General features: G+C 32.2%; 2 protein-coding genes and 1 long non-coding RNA gene across 3 annotated transcripts; 1 reads left to right on the top strand and 2 right to left on the bottom strand.

Annotated features, from left to right (window-relative positions):
* Positions 1-5,380: 5,380 nt before the first annotated feature.
* Positions 5,381-6,654, bottom strand: LOC122195137 (uncharacterized). The gene is made up of 3 exons (XR_006185161.1): positions 6,555-6,654; positions 5,677-5,833; positions 5,381-5,590 (listed from the first exon to the last, which is right to left on the bottom strand). It is a non-coding gene; the product is annotated as an uncharacterized LOC122195137 (long non-coding RNA).
* A 4,440-nt stretch (positions 6,655-11,094) lies between these two features.
* On the bottom strand, positions 11,095-12,525 carry LOC111907970 (uncharacterized). Its single transcript, XM_023903783.3, has 3 exons — positions 12,351-12,525; positions 11,815-11,882; positions 11,095-11,739 (listed from the first exon to the last, which is right to left on the bottom strand). The coding sequence occupies exons 1-3, from the start codon at positions 12,463-12,465 to the stop codon at positions 11,218-11,220; spliced, it is 705 nt and encodes a 234-aa protein (XP_023759551.1). The 5' UTR covers positions 12,466-12,525; the 3' UTR covers positions 11,095-11,217.
* Positions 12,526-14,481: 1,956 nt separating this feature from the next.
* LOC111907969 (uncharacterized) lies at positions 14,482-19,413 on the top strand. The gene is made up of 18 exons (XM_023903781.3): positions 14,482-14,678; positions 14,840-14,902; positions 15,050-15,204; positions 15,280-15,393; positions 15,458-15,523; positions 15,633-15,716; positions 15,865-15,951; positions 16,276-16,367; positions 16,470-16,530; positions 16,631-16,690; positions 17,171-17,231; positions 17,313-17,420; positions 17,566-17,684; positions 17,835-17,906; positions 17,989-18,074; positions 18,597-18,693; positions 18,783-18,962; positions 19,071-19,413. Exons 1-17 carry the CDS (start codon positions 14,555-14,557, stop codon positions 18,912-18,914), a joined length of 1,581 nt encoding a protein of 526 aa, XP_023759549.1. The 5' UTR covers positions 14,482-14,554; the 3' UTR covers positions 18,915-18,962; positions 19,071-19,413.
* The last annotated feature ends 2,479 nt before the right edge of the window (positions 19,414-21,892 follow it).

Consider the following 21,892-nt stretch of genomic DNA (forward strand, 5'->3'; position numbering starts at 1 on the left):
CAACTATTTTCCTAGTCCAAACTCTTATCCTAAAAGCTTGATTCCAGGTGGCCCACTAAGGCCCAAAGCAACAAAGCGTATATGCAACTTGGGTTGTACGTCGTACATACTCACTTGTACACCCAACGTACTTAGCCATTAAGCCAAACTTCGATCTTAAGTCTTAATGCTTAAGACCAGAAGCCCAAACCATAGACCCAAGTCCTATAAAGTGTCTATAACCATAAAGTCACTGACTTGGTGAATTTGCATGCCCCATAAAGACCCAACTCCAAAATATAACACCCTACTTTCATCAAATGGACATAAACTCTTGCATGGATGAATCTAAACTTTAAAGGAAGCAACTTAATGCATCTAGAACCTCATAAACACCAAGAGTGGCAACTCAAAGCTTCTGTATCAAACCACTAGATCTCAATCTTGGGGCCAAAAGGGACCAAAACACGCAAATGATAGATCTAAGCTTACTAATGGGAAAGATAATAGCTTTTTACCTCAAACAAGCTAGAAATGAAGCAAATAAACGAGGTCCACAAGCTCTTCCTTGATCCACCACCTTGCACCAATCTTCTACTTCTTGAATATGAACCAAAACCACCAAAAATAAACACAATGAGCTCAAAACACAAGAGAAAGGCTTGGGGTTTCGTGCTTGAGGCTATAGGAACAATGGAGGCTGAGAAATGAGGGTTTCATGGTCCATAATGATGTTTATATAGTGCCCAACCCCGAAAATAAGGATTTATAAATGACTCACATACTCCCCTTTACATACACATACGCCCAACGTACGTGTCCGGAGTCCCGATTCTGCCTCGCATGAATACGCTAAGCGTACCATGTGGTATGTCCTGCGTACTCGTTTTATAGCTTGCACGCTAAGCGTACCATGTGGTACGCCCCGCGTACAACTCAGCGACTAAAATGCAAAATTAATAAGAACAAGGGTTATAAGGAAACTTAACAGGATTCAAGTGTTACAACTCAGAAATATCTACTTGTGGATATAAATAACATAAAAATTGAAGCCACTATGAGGGAGATATGATTTTTCGAAAATCAAGAAAACTTACTTGATATCGCGACGCTGATCCACTGCATGTGCGCCATGTGTCACGTTTCTAGAGGAGGACCTTGTCGACCAAGCCAGAGCTTAGCACGCCTCTGCCTTTGGTCTAGGTGCAACACGTCTCACCCAAAATCAACCTATAAATAGCTGCCAAGAGCATCTCATTTTCCACATCTCAACTCTCTTTCTCTCTGAACTTTCTAAGATCATAAGTTTTGATTTTTTTTTTCTAAGCAGAGTATTTTAGCAAGGATCTAAGGTATCAAAGAGCCCAAAAAATAGAAGCTTTCGGGTCAGAGTTCGGCTTGCGAACTTTCCGGAAATTTTCCAGAAAACTATGTAAGTTAACCTGCACTTATTATGCTTTAAGTGTAACTTATATTTATATTCATAGTCGTTATGATAAACCTATAAATAAGATTTATTAGTGATTCCATGTCATAATACTGATCGATTAACTTACAAGAGTGATGTCAATGCTAGATTTGGTGAGGTGTTTAAAGTGGGATCTCCAAACAGTATACTCTGTATACCAAATGGACCCTACCTCTGATATGATCTTACATGGTTATTGTGACATCCCCAAAATCACGGCCAGAAAAGACCGGTTTCATTTATGCTTTTAAAATAATTTCAGAGTAAATCCATTGATTTAAAAGAGTTGCGGAATTTGTTCCCAAAACAAAATATGGTAAATAAAGTTTATCAAAGCATTTCATCAAGAGATGCATGCTCTTTTTATGCACGCTCTCGGTTTAACGAACCCTACGACTTTCATTTAGATCAATAAGCTAGATATCGCTCTATCTTAAATTCATATTTTACGTCATTCGGCGTCGTGCCGGTTCTGTCAGGAAACTTCGACAGGTTATAACTTGTTCGTTATAACTCGGATTTCGGCATTCCTTATATCTCCGAAATCCTTGTTTCAACCACTACAACTTTATGAAAAGATATCGGACTTATCTAACACTTTAATTTTGACGCTTATTTTATTCTTAATTCAATTAAGCATAAAACACATAATACTCAAATATTTCATCATTAATACTTCAACAGAATTACAAAGGTTAACCTAGACTATTACATCAAAAATAATGCCTAGCCTGGAAACGCGGGAGTTACACAAATTCCATACAAATAAAAGAATACACTGTTTTAAATAAGCATAAAGAAAAGGTCCTTTTCGGGCCATAAAATTAGGGATGTCACATCTAGCCTCTACCTTCTTCCACCATGCATGTCTTTTTCGACGACAACCGCTAACCAATTCCATTTATGTATCAAGATTAAAAGCATAGATGAAAATTCACAGTAAAAAATAGTCTCTGCAAAAAATAAAATACAAATCTTCTTCTACAGTTCAAAAAGTATAAATTCGCTGATCTCGAACTCGAAACTCAAATTCATTCAAAAATCCCCTCGTTGATCTCATGTTCATGTCAAAATCAGTATAAGTAACGCCTGATTACACCACATTTACCGTTTGTGTGTGAGATCGAGATTCCCTTTTCTACGAAACGACATTCATGGAGACATATATGTTGTTCAAATAGAAATCTACGCTTGTGGATACATCATAATCTATCTCATTAGCCACGTACGTTACCTCTTAAGTGGTAGTTCCCTCACTTCCTCCATAAATCACTAATTGGAACTCAAGTATTATCCACCGTCAACATACGTCGTTCATCAAAAGGTGTTCTCAACATCATTGCAACAACTTAGCAATGGTTTGAATTTTGCAACATTTAGCGAAATACATATAGTGTGTTTTCATGATGTGATAGGAGAAAAGGAAAATGATGATAAACGTTGTTGCAGTCTAGTATGGAAGGTGGTGGTAGACGGCAATGTGGGAGTGGCTACTAGTGCAGGGATCTAGCGATTGGGAGAGGTGGAGGAAAAGATAATCGAGAGAGGTGACCTGATGATGCAAATCCAAGGGCAATGTGGGGGAAGGGACAAAGAGATTGATGTGATGTGGTGGCCCATATGTTTTTTTATTCAACATTCTTTAATAAGTTTGGTTTAGAGTAAAAGACAATTTTATCCTCACATGAAAGGCACATGATGTGTGTTAAGGATCGGGGACAACATGGGTAATCATCATAGACCAAAACGACAATGAAACCTGCTAAAATGACAAAATTTACAATTTTGGAACCACAAGGCAAACAATAGGGACTAAATATGCAGTTTTTTTAAGATTTTATAAAAGGTTATGAAAAAATTAAGTTTTATTGAAAGAAAGTTTAGGAGGTTGAACATGTAGATTGTCACATAAGCAAAATTGACATGTCAATAGATGATAACCGTCATTTTGGTCTAAAACAAAAAAGATAAGGAAATATTTTTATTTTTTATTTATTTTTTTATTATTATTTTTTTTTTTGCAGAGAAAGGCTTCACTCAAATGTAGGGGTTTTGATAGGGTAATTTTTTCGGGTTTCGGGTAATTCGGGTCGGATAATTCGGATTTTTCATGTTAGAAAAATTACCCTTTACCCTACCCAAACTAAATTCGGGTAATTCGGGTTTGGGTATCGGGTGGGGTTTGGGTAATTCGAGTATTACCCGAAATATATAATTTTTTTTTTGAATTTCACCTGAAAATAAATTTAATGAAATAAATACGCCGTGCTTTATTAATCTTGTTTATATAAACAAACGAGACATAAACGAAGTTACTCAAGCTTTGAACAATGAGATTTTTTAATCAATAATAACTGAGATATCAAATAATTTTTTAACAACTTCATCTAATCTAATAAGATGTTAAAAAACAAATACTTAAAGATCTTAATTTAAATGTTTAAAATGTTTAAGATAATTGTAGCCATAAGTTTTGCCATGTTCTGAAATTTCATCAAGATAATGATTTTGTTAGTTGCAATAAAAATTATAATCTAGAAAATAGTTAATTTTTAAAAAACGTGATGCTATATAAACAATTACTTTTAATATTGTTATTGTCGTATTGTCATAATAAATAGATTCATGTTTTACAATAATGATAGTTAGTTTAAGTGTGATAAAATATCTGCTATATAGTACAAGCTCTACAAAAAAAGGAATTTTTAAAATAATTTGGGTAATTCGGGTAAACCCGAAACCCCAAAAATGTACCCTTTACCCGACCCGAAAAAATCGGGTTACCCAATTACCCGGAAAAATTTACCCGATACCCGATTTACTCGATACCCGAAAAAATCGGACGGGTAATTCGGGTATTTTCGACAGGGCTACTCAAATTTGATAAGGGGAAATGCTAAACGAACGTGTCAAAAAAGTCATCTTCAGTCCATAAAGTCATCAGAGTCTTGCCATGATCATGTACTTGACAAAAGAGCTTTACAATCAACAAAGTCATCGAGTCTTGCCATGATCATGCACTTGACAAAAGAGCTTTACAATCAACATTGCCCTTCTTCACTCATGTGATATTGCTAGATCAGGCTTTTTCCCTAAGTTGGCCAAATTTCAACACTAAGTTTACTAGATGATATACAGATTAGAACCGAAACTACTTATGCCTCAAGCCCATGGTTTGTCTTTTTTATCCAGACCTACAAAATGACTTGGATGCATTGTCTTTCTTATAAAATCTGAAAGTTGCCTTTAACACTACTTTTATTTTACACGATTCAAGAACTTCCATAACATTGACATGATTTGGTTTGAGCATCGAATCCTAACATGTTTGGTTAAATTGTAGAAGAGAAATTATATCTTATTAGAGAAAATGAGTTATATTTTATAAAAATAAACATTAAATTCTAGAGTTATATTATATTTTAGGCTTGAGGGGTTTGCTAAAGCTGATCTTTATTTATCTCTTTAGCCACGTGTCTACTGTACCCACGTAGACAAAGCAATGTACACGTGTCACGCGTACAAGTCAACCAAAAGCAAAATAAATGACACAAACAAACGACCATAATGCTGTAGCTAACAAACCAGATCGGCGATATGGCGACGATGAAAGCAGAGCAAGAGCATCACCCTGAAGATTCAGCCACGATGGAGGCAGAGCGGGTGGAGAAGGAACTCGACACCGGAGAGATTTCGCAGCTGTGCAGAGATCATTGCGGAGGTATTTCGGCTACTGATTGCGTCGGTGACCGGAAAGCAACGGCAGGTTGCCAGGATCTTGAAGACGGGTCCGGCGGGAAGAATGACAAGTGTTCGGAAGTGAAACAACAAGCAGATCATTACAGGTCTACCATGAAGAAGACGAATTAACTACAAGCTAGGGTTGATTTGATTTGATTTTGGTTAACATATAGTATAATATAATAATAATAATAAAACGTTGGTAATTTTTTCGATCGAGATTCATTAGAATTATCGTACCAAAAGAGTAGAAGCAATAAACAATGAATTCCGTTGGTTGGTTGGTATATACATAAGGCAAATTTAAAAAGTTGGCTATTCCAACCAAAACAAACTCAGCAGCGACGGCGGCCGGTGTCAGGGTTCCGCATGAGGTGCTTTTATGCAGCAAAACCACTTCCTCTGCAATCGAATTCAATTTTGAATAAGTTGGTTAGCTGATAAGATATTAAAACAGTAATCAGTGAAAAAGATGACACAGCACTTACATATTGAGGCTGCTTAACGGTGGCAGTAGCATGAGGATCGGAAGTGGTTGGTGGTGACTCCGGTTTGCCACCTGTTTTCTTCTCATCCCTGTGGCTTTATTGAAAATCACAGTGAAACCCTCTGCTGAAACATCCCAATCCCCAAACCCTTTTCTTCCTGTTTTGTTAATTTAATAACACAAAAATTACCAACACAAATAAATGGAGATCATTATGCAGGCAGTTTATCCATTATATATGAGCTGGAATTAGATCATCGTAAGTATGATTACAAAACCATGATATGTATATGAATGATAATCATAAAAACCTGATATACAAAATAGAAGCAGCTTCAGATAGATAACACCACCCATCCTAATTCAATTCCTTCAATTTGATATTTTCAAGTATGTAGGCACCTAAATTCTACATCTTTTTCTAGGTTTCACGAGGATCTGCTTCATATATACTATAATATAACGATAACGATTAGATTGATACTTCCTACCAGCAAATTTCTTAAGCAAACAGAGAAATGCAGAACAAGTTACTTCCAAATGTGGCAGATAAGAACTTTACATAAAAACAAACACAAGCTTTCATTAATTGTTGTCCTTTCATCTAATCTACCAACTAATATGGATAAACAAATTAACTAAAACAAAGAGTAAAATCACAGGTAACAACTAGTGTCGCCTATATGCTTACAAATCAAACTATCAAATCGAAGTTCAGGAATAGAAGAAGAAGGAAACAATCCATCAATCAACACTACACCAACAAATTCCGATCATAGAGAACAGATATAAACGTAATAAGCATACTGAATTTAGCAAATAGCAAACTTAACACAAGTACACAACGATTGAGAAATAAGAAGGAGAATCGATTCATACCGACATTAGGAGATTTTTTTTATCGCAATGAAAAGAGATGACTGGCTTTTCAAGAGAAAGCGAGAGAGCTGTATGGAATTGGAATATATTCGTATGTTCCGGTGGTACCTATTACATATATACTCGTAATCTGATCTGATATACGGAACACTTAAATGAGACTTATAATAATTTTCTCTAGAGGTCAGTAATTTAATTATATAGGGATTAACCATACATATTATCATTAATAATAGTATTAATTTTTTGAGAAACCTGTCTCACTTTGTATTAACAATTTACCACTTGTCACCCTCTCATTTAATTTGTCAAATTTGATTTTAGACCCATGTATTATATGAGTTTAATTAAAAAAAATTAATATGAAATTTTAACAATTTGAAAATTTTGAATTTATAACAAAAATAAGAAAAAATTTGAATTATTAAAATTAATGAGACTTTAATGTATTGAATACATTATATATATAAACTCTTTCTAAAAAATAGCTTACATATATACTACCTTACATATTAAATATGAAATTTTAATTTAATAAAATGAAAAATACAGTAAAATGACAAGTGAAAAATAGAAAATTTAAAAATTCTAGAAAATGTCATGTGTCCAAGTGAAAGAGAAGAGGACATGTGGAAAAAAACTTTCATTTATTAGAGTAGATTTTGAATTAATTTTTTTTACATGTCATTTTATGAGTTTTTCTGTTTTATTAAATTCCACATAATATTATAATGTAATAATTACAATAAATAGATATTAATTTAATTAATAAACTTACCTTTTAATTTCAAATTTTACACAATTAAAGCTCATTAGTTTCTTTTTTATTTAAATTATTTCTTTAAATGTAAAAGATAAAAATATTTTCATTATAATAATTCATTATTTTTTTTATTTTCTTAAAAATTCAAAGTTCTCAAATATTTTGACATTTATATTTATTATTATTTTTTTTTAAGTTAACTCATGTAATACATGAGTTTCACAGCTAATATATAATCAAAATACTAGAAATTGTTTTGTTTTGTGTTGGTTTTTCTCACATGTGTCCAAGAATATTTTACAATATAGTTTAAAAAAGAAATTGCACAATATAGTTTTGTCTATGGTACTACTCCGATACGGAAAACCATAATTATCTTTCAGCAAGACTACATTGCACCAGTCATGCTTTAATCCATGACAATGCAGCATCAAAATTCCAACCTATCCCATTTTATTTTGGTTAAGGGGTTGTTGGTAGCCTCTTAATTTAAAAATTAAGAAGTAACCTTTTAAAAATTCAGATTTAAAGTGTTTGGTTGTATCTTATTTTTTGCCTCTTAATCTAAAAATGTCTCTTAATTTTTCAAACATAAGTTTGCATTGGAAAAAAAAGGTAGAAGTGTGTTCCTATTTTGCTCAAAATATATTCCCTCCTATCTTTTCTATTTCAAGACACGACTTCCTCTCCCACATCTCCGACAACCTGCAACTCTCCACCACTCTAGCCACCGACCAGTCATCGCCTCCCTCCAACCCCATTCTTTCTCACATATGTTTCTTTCGCTCTTTACCTTCGCCACCGATAGATAGAGAACAACCGACGACCCTCATCCCCATCACCCTCTCGATCTGTTTCCACCACATATTTGTATTTCACTCGCTCCGTTTCTCTTGTTAATGGGTTAGATTATTATTATTATTTTTTGTTTCGGTCACTGAATGTGAGCATCCACCTATTATAAGGTATCATGTTGCCATCTTTGCAATGGTTCAATCTTATTATCAACATCAGACGTTTTACTTTTCCCCATTTCCAATTACAATTTTATTGATATCATTAGAAGTGTAGTTTTTTTTTTCTTCTAAAGAACATATAATGAAATTTCTGTGAAATTTCTTGTAAAAAAGACTTAGAACTAACTGCTCATTACATCTTAAATAATGCATGATTTTTTGTCTGCCTCTTCCAGAATTGATGGACCTAATGGTTTGCCACACGACCCATATGATCAATAACTGGTAAAATATTATGCATATCAACTCTTTGACAAAATGTCATCTCTATTCCATTTACGAGCAATACTAAATTTGAAATTAGACATAAACCTATATATGGAAATTTAATTTCAAATTTAGTTTTTTTTTTATTTATTTTTTTAAACTTGTTTATTGATGAGAGATAGTGATGAATAGGGAGGGTACATCCTGGAGTTCATGGTTATGCAATCTATGTGGGAATGAATTTTTCTGTGAAGATGAAAATTACATCTAATTTGATTCAACAACTGTGGTTTGAGCAACCAACTTCCCAATTATGATTATGCTCTTTATTAGATTACCATTTTGATTCCCTTATTACATGAAAACAAGGTTTATCTTTAAGTTAAGTAGGAAAACTAGGAGCCACATTAGTTTTTGAAATGACATTTTTTTTTTTTTTTTTTTTTTTTTTTTGAGAAGATTAGTTTGGAGCCACATGATTACACTGTTGATTTCCTATTTACAGGTCAAAAATTGTGATTTGCCAATACTTTTCAATTTTCATTTTTTTCGCAATTTCTAGTTCTCATTTGTGACTTTTGATAGTAAATAACAAATTTAATTTGTGATTTATTGTTTGTACTTAAATACAAAAATCATCATTTGGGTTTTAATTTGTTGCTCTTTTGTGTATATAAACTTTCTTGAAGTATAGAGAAAGTGTGGGGAAGAAGTTAATGTCTGACTTTTAATAATGCAATAAACACGGACCGACTATAAAGATGCTAAATTATACAAACTACTCTATTCAAGTGTTTGAGAAATCTTAAATATGACATTTTATAAAATTTTCTTATGTTTTTGATGTAAAGTTTCAATTGTTATATTCTGTTTTGTTTATTGGTTTGACAAAGTATGCAACTGGATCCTAGAGGACTTTACCTACGGGGAATTTTACCACTTGATAAGAAGGCAATTGCTATCATATATTTAGTTGCCTTCAAAATAAGTATTTTTTATAAGTATCTAAATGATTATTATTCTTTGTAATTATATTAGAATATAGGCGAATTACACGTTTTGCCAATAACTTTTGTATTTGTTTTAACTTTTAATAAGTTTCGTAGTGTTTCTGAATCAACACATGTTCTTTAACGTTAACGTCCATCTTCTTGAATTGTCTTAAATTAAAATTGTTCTTCTAAATCCATGTCTAATGATGAACATGTCCTCATCTTCTTTATTGTTCATATCTTTCATCTTTATGTTAAAAACCTTAAGCCCTAACATTAATTTGTATATGACAAAAAAAAGTTTAACCAAACATCGTATAAATATATTTTTAGAAGTATAAATACGCATTTTATGTTTTTTAGAAATATAAAGACATATTTTAAAAATATTAATATATTTTTGATATCAGGTTAACCTAAAAGCCTGTTACTACAGATAACAAAAAAAAAAAAAACTTGACAAACTTTAGGTATTAATGAAAAAAAAACAACAAAAATTGAAGAACTTAAGAACTTTCATATCCCTACTATATAAGCCTAAATATAAGTTTTTTTAGAACGACAAATATAAATAATCAACCACACAGACTTTTTTTATTTTATTTTAACCATTGTAGTGAATTGTGTTTTATATCAACAATACCAACTACTTATATTGTATTAAATGTAATTTTTAGAGTTTTATGTTTTACTCATCACCTCTCTTTTTTTAATAATGTTAAATTACTTCCTTATTTTTCTTTAAGCTTTATAAATTTATTATTTTTTGATTAATTATTTTTTAATCTCCACTATTGGATATTAAGTTCGATCATATTATTATTATTATTATTATTATTATTATTATTATTATTATAAATATCACATATGTTTAAAATTAATAAATTAGATGTTATGGTGATATATTGTTTTTATTTAGTTTTATTGTAAATTACGTTTTAATTTTATAAATATTACATATGCTTAAAAATAACAAGCTAGATAAAGGTGATTTATAAAATATTTAATAAAGATAAAATAAATTGATTAATTATATAAAAATAAACTTTTTAAAAATGGTTGATGATTAGAGAGGATTTAAACAATGTTGTAAAAATCGTTGAACGGTAACTCGACGGTCAACTGGTGTTAAAGGATTAATCGGTTTTGACGGAGATTAATCGGGAACCATAGATTATTAATAAAATATTAAAATTAATAAAATATTAATATATCTTAAGAAAAATAAATACATCAAAATTAGAAAATAAGAAAATTTGTAATTTGAAAATACAAAATTATGGACATTTTGATATAATATTTGAAATTTTGAAATTTTAAAAATTTGAAAATTTGAAAGTTTTGGAGTAAAAAAATTTGATTTTTTGAAATTTTTAAGTATTTTTTTTGACTTTTTTATTTTCGTTGACCGATTAATCCCGCCAAACCCGATTAATCATAAATTTCCGATTAATATTCTAATCCTCAATGGTTGGAAAACGCCAAACGATTAATCCCGATTTCTGCAACCATGGATTTAAATTAATAATATTTTATTCGATAAAGATGGTGAAAATATGACGTGACAAATCAAGAAAAACTATATAATAAGTCGTTGGTTGAAGATACCGGGAAAATTACAACAATGCAAACTATCTCCAACAATAGTTAAACTAGTAAAACAAATTGTCTTCACACATAATCATTCATTCACCAATCTCAAAAACAGGATGTCTTACATGAGAAGATGACTTATCACATTTATCTTTGCATAGAGAAATCACTCGTTTTTTGTTGCTTGATGCCCCAAGATTATTTGCAGCTAGAATCACTCCATTTCCAACACCACTACATTTCCTCAGATCCTTTAAGCTTCTAACACTTGTCACTGTTGGAGGAGTCTCTGGTGCATACTTTGGCACTTGTGGTCTTGGGTTGACTGAAGTCACTTCATCGTAAACAGAAAAGTACTTCTTGATAATACCCGAAACTGAAACTGATACTGATTCAAATGAATAAGCATCCGATCCTTGTTTATGTTCATTTTCCCTTTTCTTTATTCTTGATAAACCGTTATGAACAACTACTTGTGATTGTGGGGTTGATGGGATTTTCTTGTTTAAAGGGTATGCTTCTGTGTATAAAAACCATGTTCCTTTGGAACCTTGGAAAGCATGCTTTATGGGCATTGATTCAGGCAAGTGATAAAAGTAAGACTTCTTCTTGATCTGGTTAATAACAAGATGAAATTTTTAATAATAAGCATATAACAAGAGGTAACACAAGAGCTTAATTAGCTATACCATCAATCCATTGACTTTAATATTTCCTATTCCAGGGTAGCAATCTGAATGTATGCTCTCAAATTTTCCTACATAAATCAAGATCACCATGAACAACTAGAAGATCGGATAATCAATAGCTTAAAGGTACGGATAACCAGTTAAATTTGGTATTTTTATTTTAATGATCATCAGCTTCTTCAAATATTGTTTTTTTTTTAATCCTAAAATCAGAATCATTCAAAGTAATCGGTTAAATGCACATCCAAACGCCCCTAAACAATATCTGTCTATCTGACCCCTTTCAACATAGAGCAATCGTTTGATAACGAGGTTAATTTCGCGTATCCAAAACCCTGATTCTTTCTTTTAGTTCATTACATGTATTACAATAGGTAAAATAGTCGATGGAGCACGAGAAAAATAAATGAAATCAGTAAATTAGTTAGGAATGAAACGAAACAGGGAGTTCAATTTCAATGGCACTTGCATCAGAACCCATTCAACCAATTTGAATCTAAGCATAAAAGGGTTGAGGAGGGAGAGATTCGTGTTACTCTTAAATTCCGCGGCTGTAAGATGAGGAGAGACAGATATGGCAATGCGGGTGCCTAAGCTGGTGTCGATGAACACAGGGACTTCAATCTCAATGGCCCTTGAATCAGAACCCATTCAACCAACGCCCCCAACAAGACAACAAGGGTTTTAGGCTTTAGCAATTAGCAGTCTCGACTCTTTGCTTGATAGTCTATGGGGTCCGTTTCTTACTAAATAATTCCACTTTAGCCCTTAAAATATGGTTTTTTTTGTAGTTTTTAGGGGTCAAATCACAAAATAACTCTCAATTTTGCTTTTTTAAATTACTTATTTTTAATTAAGAAACCTTTATTATTGTGTGTTTGATTACAATACTATAGTTGATCCCAACTTTATGTGACGTTCCATGGACGATGTTATTGTCGGGTCTCAATCCATGGTACTAAACTGAACCGACCAAATTAACATTGAATCAATTTTATCATATTAGATTTAACAAACAATGTACATAATATAATGGATATAATATAAGGTGTTACAATACCATTATATCGTGATGAAATCTACTTAACGGTGTAATGAAACAGTAAAGAAAAGTTTATTGGTTTATTGAATACAATTAAAAGATGAATAGCTTAAAGAGTTAATAGTTAACGGTAACTATTTAATGGCATTATACATGTTCTCATTTACAAATTATATTTTTCCATCTACATAAGAGCATACACCATGGTTAAATAAGTCCAAAGCTTATTGCTTATGTCAAATCTATTAAAAAAATATTTTTAAAATCTTCTCAAATGTATAAACTGTTTTGAAATATTTTTTACTAATTAAACATTTATCTTCGTCTATTTGAAAATGTTTTGTAAAAGGCCTTCCTATAATCTTCTATTTTTAAGAACACACCATAATTTATATAGGTGTTATTTTATCAATCATGTAGTTAAAAATATAAAAAATAAAATGCTATAATTTTAATTTACATATTTAATAAATTAGATACAACATGAGCTAACACTAAAATGAGATAATGCCAGTATAAATACGATAATATTGATTTATTGAAACCATGTGTCGATGCTTACAAAAAGATACAATATAGTCGAACACTAATAATATATGTACATACAAATATAATTACATTGATACTAAGTCTATACTCATCAATACAAAAGATACAACATGTGCTAACACTAATAATATAGAGATGCTATTAATAATATGGACTAATACTAATCATATACATACACTAACAATGCATGTATATTATTAGTGTGAGCTCATGGTGTATCTTTTGTATGCATTGTCCATGACCATGATATCAGTGCATTTATACTTGTATTATCTCATTTTCAAAGACAATAAAGATAATCATTGAATAATATAAAAAATACCACAATATATAAATAATATATAAATAAGTAGCTGGTGGATAATAACGGATCGATGAAATATTAAAAAATACGTACTTTATATTATATAAATGAAGAAACCATGATAAATCATAAATATGTTTTAAGCCTCAAATATATAGTAGACTTTTTGTCTCACCTTTTGTTATATACACTCCTTGATAGGGATCAACTTTTTTACCGAAAAATCGAGTCGGAACCAGAACCAGTTAACAGAAATGTTGTTTTCAGTTTGATTATCGGTTCTCCCAAACACAAATTTTATCTCGTTTTCAGGCCACTGGTTATTTCGAACTTTGGAACCAGAATCGAAAAAACATAACTTATAACAAGTTTATGACCATTATCAATGTCGTATAAAATATATCTATGAAAATATTCAAGAACAAGACATTAAGTAATTATATCGTCACATGAAGATGTAAAACCCATTTTTGTTATATGTCAGTTACATAGTAAAATATAATATCCATATTATAAAAATATAAAAACAATGTAAAAAAGAAACTAAAATGGTAAAACGATCTTAAAAATATAAAAACAATGTAAAAAAGAAACTAAAATGGTAAAACGATCTTTTTACGTTTGAAATGGACTATAACCACAAAAAAATCTGATTTTGGACCACTATACAACAAGCTCAAAAGATTTTGGATCTTATTCACACTTTTTTAATAAGTACGTGGACCAAATTTGCACTTTAGTCTAATATTTAACTCCAAATGAAAAAACCCACATCTTCTTCTCTGCTCAAACAAAATCCCCATATCCGTTTTCTGTCGCTCTATTTTTCCTCTGAAACTATTTTGATGACAATTCTTCACTTGCCTGCAATCAAAGTGTTTTGCTTGACAGAGAAGAAGCATAAAGATGTTCCTAGCAAACCATTGAAGTTTGGAGAATCAAATTCAAGAAGCACAACTAACAGAAAAGGTAATGTCGATTCTAGAAAAGGCCCATCAAGATTGAAGTTAAGCTGCAATCTTCTTTCTTTACCATGAAGATTGTATCTACTTATTCCACGCTTAATGATTTCTACGTAATTCGTTTACCTATCTGTCTGTCTACTCACACCTGTTGCTGTCTATGAATAGGTTCTTTTCAACAAGAACGCAAGCCCAAGAAGGTGAGTCTGGAAATCTCACCTCATAGAGCTGGTAAGACTTTAATCTTTGTTGATAAACCGTGGGGCAATTTCTTATCTGAAATAGGTCCTGGGTAGCATAAATACGAATTTCCAACACTCGAGTGTTTTGTTTGCTTCGATTCGATGGTTCCTAAATTATTCTGTTATGATCATACAGTGTCTGCAGTGAGGTTAATGCGGATAGAGTTTGGTGGTGCTTTTGCTGATCTTTTAAACGAGAAAGGGAAGGGTTCAGGTGATAACGAGATGGGATATGTTGAAAGAACACTTGGGTTTTGCACTCGTGATTTGGATGATAGAGATCTCAGATTGGTCCTTCTCTTACCCAATAAATTAATTTGATTTTCCCTCCATTAAATCTTATCTTTTTGATATGGCCGATTATAGGTAACAGACATTGTTGGAGGTACAATTCGTTGGAGAAAATACCTTGATTATTTAATTTTGTCCTTGTGCCATGATCCAAACTCGTTTAGTCATATGGAGCCTCTGCTATTACAGGTACATTTTTTTAAAAGGGTGTTTTTGATCTGTTGAACTTACTAAATCCAATTGCTTTCTATAGATTCTTCGGATTGGATTCTATGAGATTGTAAAGCTAGAGGTCCCTTCATATGCTGTTGTAGATGAGGTAATACTAAATAGTAAATATAATGGTTTTTAAAAACCTGTAGGCAAATGTTCCAAATTAAAACAAAGTGAATAATGGAATTTGGCCAACATTATATGTGAAATTGCAGAACGTGCAGCTTGCAAAAATTGCCCTTAGACCGGGTGCTGGTAACATGGTGAATGGGATTCTAAGGAAGCTTGTTGCACTTAAGGTTTAATCATTCTCTTGTATCACTCAAATTTTCAAAAATTCAAAAGTAGTAATAAACAAGGATTTGTTATTTGATAATCATTGTATACAGTGCAAATAGTGCAATGTGAATTTGGAGTTTAAATTAAATTAGGTTTCACTGTATGCAGGAAAGCAACTCTCTTCCTTCACCTCAACTAGAGGGTGATGATCGAGCACAAGCACGAGCTCTTGCTACTATTTATTCTCATCCAGTTGTAAGTTCTAATTTCCATGTCAATGTCACTAAAATTACACTTTTACTTTTATCCATTAAGTCCTCTATGGCTAAAGTGACTGTTATATGTCTGGATAAAGTGGCTGTATACATAAGGTCTGTGTCTGAATGAAACTAAATGACCATTTTACCCTTACATTTCCAAAAAAAAATAAAAATTCACAGTATTCATCCGTTTTTAACGCTAGAGGAGTTGGAAGGGAAAAATAGAGTAAAAAACAGCCATGTATAGTTGTGTAGATGAAGTGGTTAACCATTAAGTAAAAATAGTGTCTGTCTATCTGCTAAAAACTTTGAAGCGTAGTGGATGGTGAGGCGCTGGACAAAAGACATGGGACGTGAAGAAGCTATTAAGCTTATGAAGTGGAACAACAGCAGTCCCAGTTTTAGTTTAAGGTTTTAATGCCTCTCTCTCTCTCTCTCTCTCTCTCTCTCTTTTTTAATAAAAGATAAATGTTACAAATGTTATCATCATCTCCTACGAATTAATTATGGCAGGGCTAATAGAGGAAAAGGTTTTACACGATCAGATCTTGTGTCACGACTTGAAACTTTGAAGGTGCACTTCTGTCTTCCCCATTTTGTTAAAATTTGTTTTTTTTAATTTTTTTAATTTAAAAAAAAAAGTAATTTGGTACCAACTTTTGTTAAAAATTTAGGTGCCCTATGAGCTCTCTCCTCACCTAGATGATTTTGTTCGTATCACAACGGGGATGCAGGTATATCTCAATTGTCAAACACTACACAAAAAAAAAAATTGTGAAAGACTTGTGTGTAGAATTGAGATTAGGGAATATGTTTCTATTTTTTTTTTTCCATGTTAAGTCCTGTATGGGTAAAGTAGGTTCATGGGTAATAATGTATGTCTGGATAAAGTGATGTGTTTGTTTCTTTTCTAGACTGAATCAACACTGTCTGAACGACAGACTAAATGACCATTTTACCCTTACATTCTAAAAACAAACTTCACAATACTATAGTCATCAATTTTAACATGAGAGGAAAAGCATTAAGGGTTAGTGTCTGAATACATTAAGCCAGGTTTTTTGGTTTTAACCCATAAAGTCAGTTCCTCCATAGTAAAGTCGAAAGGAAACAGCCATGTACACTTGTCCAGATTAAGTGCTTAATCCATTAACTCAAAAAGAAACAAGCCCCTCCTAGTTATCTGAATCTGGTGCATTTGATGATATTTACAGAGTGTTTTACAAGATGGACTACTAAAAGAAGGATTATGTTCTGTCCAAGATGAAAGTGCAGGTTGTGTTTTTCACTCAGGATTTCATCTAGTAACCCATATATATTCATGGCTAATGATGATACACTTGGGTTGAGGGGCAGGTTTGGTAATTTCTATTGTTGATCCACAACCTGGAGAGACCATAATCGACTGTTGTGCTGCTCCGGGAGGGAAAACACTCTTCATGGCTGCCCGTTTAAATGGCCAAGGTACTTTTCCTTCTACAACCAAACCAATATATATATATATATATATATATATATATATATATATATATATATATATATATATATATATATATATATATATATATATATATAACATATCTATTTTATTTTATTTTATGGGGTGTAGGAATGGTAACTGCAATTGACATAAACAAAGGGCGGTTGAGGATCCTCAAAGAGACAGCTAAATTGCAACAACTTGATGATGTCATCACTACTGTGCATGCTGATCTTCGTTCATTTCCTGTGAGCAAATTTCAGTGTTTGTTTTTCTATAATTTCCAGCATGCTTTACTCTTTCTACCAAATTTGGGGAATTTACTTTATCTTTTACCTGTAATAGAAACTGTTTCAGATCCAAATTATTGATTTTTTTTGTTTGTTTGTTTGTTTAAGGAGAATAATCATGTGAAGTATGATAAAGTGTTGTTGGATGCCCCTTGTTCTGGACTTGGTGTTCTTTCCAAGGTATTTTTATGCTTTTGATTCCTCTTCCTGCATCACAATATTATTATTATTATTTTTATATAAAAAATTGAGTATTTTGCAGAGAGCAGATTTACGGTGGAATAGAAAGTCTGAAGATATGGAACAACTTAAAAGTTTGCAAGATGAACTTCTTGATGCGGCTTCCATGTGAGGCATATTTTATATATAACTGGTCAAACGGGTACATTGTGAAGAAATTTTATATAAAGCGAACACCTGAATAATCGAGTAATTACAACCAAAAAAATTGGATGATGATTTTAATTAAGAGTAGATTGCTTTTTTGGTCCCTGAGTATAGCCGGTTTTTTTCGATTTTATTGCCAAATGGTTTTCTCTTACAATTTTGGTGCTTAGTTGAGGTTTCTGTAACTTTTTTTGGTCCCTGTTCCAGGTAAAATGATTATATTTTTTGGTCCTTAAGTATAGCTGATTTCTGCAATTTTGGTCCCAAAAATATAGACTTTGAACATGGAACAGGGATAAAGGACCCGTTAAAACAAGGACCAAAATTGCAAGAGAAAACTTCTTGGGACCAAAACTGCAAGAGAAACAGCTATACTAGGGGGGGATTAAACATGTAATTGTCATAATAGTTTTTGTAATGATATTAATTAATTGTTTGTGGAATTCAAAATATTTGTCTATGTTGAGCTTGATGAGTGTGCAGGTTGGTAAAACCTGGTGGAGTGCTAGTATACAGCACCTGCTCAATTGACCCTGAAGAGAATGAACAGAGGGTGGCTGCATTTCTTCTCAGGCATCAGGTATGCTACTATCCTTCTTTTTTCATTTTTGGTCCCAAAAAGTTTTCTCTTTCAATTTTGGTCCTTTATAATGTGTCTTGATGTATCAGGAATACAGCATAGAGTCTTCAGAGAGATACATATCGCCTGAATTTTTGAGTGAGGAGGGTTACTATTTCTCTAGCCCTGTCAACCATTCTCTTGATGGAGCCTTTGCAGCACGCCTCCTTCGTTGTTCTTGATTTACCATGCTTCTTCTGTTTTGTAAATTGGAAAGAACACCAGTATTAGTAAGCTCATTGGATTAACCAAGCTTTGATTTAGTGTTTTCTTAAAAAAAAAAAAAAAAAAAAAAAAAAAAGTTGACCATGTTCATGAAACTTTAATTATTTTGACAGGAGATGATCTTTAACCACAGAAACCATGCAGAATTTGACTTTGCAGATTTAGAGTTGATGTTCTGAGGCATGCAGATGGCTACGGGATAACACGAATGATGGTTGTGAAATGAAGAGGCTCAGCAGATAATGAAGAGGCACATCATCAACCTACTAGTTAGTATATGACTTATGGAACCCATGTATGTGGTTATACCATATCAAAAGCAACACATTTTAGGTGTCAGTGGTGTAAATTACTTCATGTTTGGAAAAACACAGTTTGTGCCACTAGAGATATACAGTCTCACTCTCACAGCAGCTCCAAAACATTAATAGCTTGTTTATCTCTTTTTCTCGGACCCTTCTCCTCCTTAATTATTGCTTGTATTCTATATATAATGGATAATAACTCGCTAACCTATTCAAGGGGTGGGTGGGATTTTTTAATTTCTACATCTCCTTCTCTTTTTAACCCTATTTTATTTGTGAGAGATATCGTGGATGTAAACCTGAGGGATAGGTGGTGGGTGGGCAAGGTTTCGTAGAAAGTAGGACCAAAATACTTTGGTGGATTTTCAGTATCCACCCAAAGAAATTTTGTTTCCACTTGAAATGTTGAGGGTCCACCGAAAATGGAAAAAATGATAGTCTGGGTTTTTATGCTTTGATATAATCTTTGTTGTTGCTATTATCATGGAGATGTTTTGTTCGCCAATGTTTGTAACCAAGATATTTCTTAAGTTTCATTTGTGTGTTATTGTCCTTGTTTTTACCAGAAACAATGTATGCTTTTGACCAAAAAATTTTGGTTGAATTTGTTGTCCAATTTTCTGTTTTTCATGTTCTCTTGGATTGCTTTTGTGATTTGTTGTTATTGAATGATGTGGAAGTTGGAACATGTAGATTACATATTTGTGGCAAGTGTTTGTGATGGTAGTGGAAACAACAATGGGGTTATAGCGGTTGTGATGGTGGTAACTTGATAATAGTGGTGGCAGCAACACCACAATGGTGTGATGGTTGTGATTGCAGGATGCTGGTGGTAGCAGCAGTGATGTGGTTGTAATGGTGGTGGTTGTTGGTTTTAATTCAAAATGTGTTCAAAATTAGGAGTAAGCAAACTTGAACCCATAAACTAAAAAACCAACAAAAATAGATGAAAAATCAAAATCAAACCAGATTTCAAAAATCAAAAAATTGGTTTTAGTTTCGGTTTTAGGTTCAGAAACCGACCCATTAAAATCAAACGGGCCTAAAACCCAAAAACTAACCCATAATATACATTTCTGATTAATTAATATTTAAAAAAAAAAAAACTAAAATATGGAACCTAACCCGATAGGTAAGGATTGAAGATTGGTGTTTTCATGTTTTGGTTGTAATTGACTAGTTTTGTTTTACTTTGATGCCTTGATGGTGTTTTCATATTTTAATTGTAAACTTCTAAACTTTGTAATTTTAATATTTCTTTAAAGTATTTAGTTGATTTGGTGTTTTGATTGGTTTTAAATGGCTGGAATAGTGGAAAAAATATGATTTACTTTGTTTACATTGGTTGGAAAATGGTTTAAAACCCATATCTCATAAAACGAATGGGTTGGACTCTAGAAACCGAACCCAATGGGTTCTAAAAACTGAAAGCTAAAATTAACGGGCTTGGTTCGGTTTTTCTCCAAAATTGACCCAAACTGACCCATGCTCACCCTTATTCAAGAGACACGTGTTTTTGCTTAAGTACATGTTAGTAATTTTAGTCGAAATGTGTTCAAAAGACGTATGATTTTAATCCAAATGTGTTCAAAATAATAATGGTGGTGATGTGGTGGTTGTGATGGTGGTGGGTGGATGTTATGGTTATGATTGTGGTATTGGTGCTGATGTTAATTGTAATTAGTAAGTGATTAGTAGTTTTAATTAGTAAATAATAAGTCAATAATAGAAGATAAACATAAAGGCAAGTTAGTCATACTTAAAAAATTACAACCAAGGTATTAATCTTGTTAGGCTTAAGGGTATTAATCTTTTTAGGATTAAGGGTGTTACCAAACCCCCTAAATAAAGACCATCCATGACAAAAAAAACAGAAAATAAGACCAAAAATGTTATTTTTGCCAACACAAAAATATATTTTACTCTAAAAATAATAAAAACATAATGCATATCCTTTCACAAAGAGCACTACAACTCCAAGAAAAGAAAATTATAAATTTTGTATTAGGAGGGTGTTTAGGATTGAGTTTTAAAAGAATTTATTGATTTATTGGTTTTTTGAAAAAGTTTGTTTAGAATTGTTTTTCCAAAACAACTTAGTGATTTATTGAGTTTTTGAAAAGCTAATAAAACAACAAAAAGAAGTTTGACAAACTCAAAAGCATTTTTAAAGATAGTTTTTCCATTAGCTTAAAAAAACTTAAAAATGAGATTTTAAAAAAATATGTAAATTTGACTTTTTGAAACTCTTTTTAACTTTTTAATCATAACAGCTTCGAAAAAGTGATTTAAGTTAAACACCATTTAACTTATTGATTTGTTGGTTTTTGACACCACATTAATCAAAACATTTTTCTTAAAAACTCTTTTGCCACCATCATAACTCAATAAATATTTTTGTTTAACAGTACTTTTTGTAACATCCCAAAATCCAGGTAAAGCTATTATATCCTTCCATTTTGTCAAGTTGTCAAAAGTGGTCCCTTGAAACAGTTCTTGTAGCAAATGAGTACGTTGGGCGTACTGGGGAGTACGTTACGCATACTCATGCGCTTAATTTGGACGCGGACTCGCTTGGGTACGCTGGGTATACCCAGGGTTACGTTAGGCGTAATGGTCCAGATGCAAAC

This window comes from Lactuca sativa, chromosome 7, assembly GCF_002870075.4.
Source record: "Lactuca sativa cultivar Salinas chromosome 7, Lsat_Salinas_v11, whole genome shotgun sequence".
Lineage (NCBI taxonomy): Eukaryota > Viridiplantae > Streptophyta > Magnoliopsida > Asterales > Asteraceae > Lactuca > Lactuca sativa.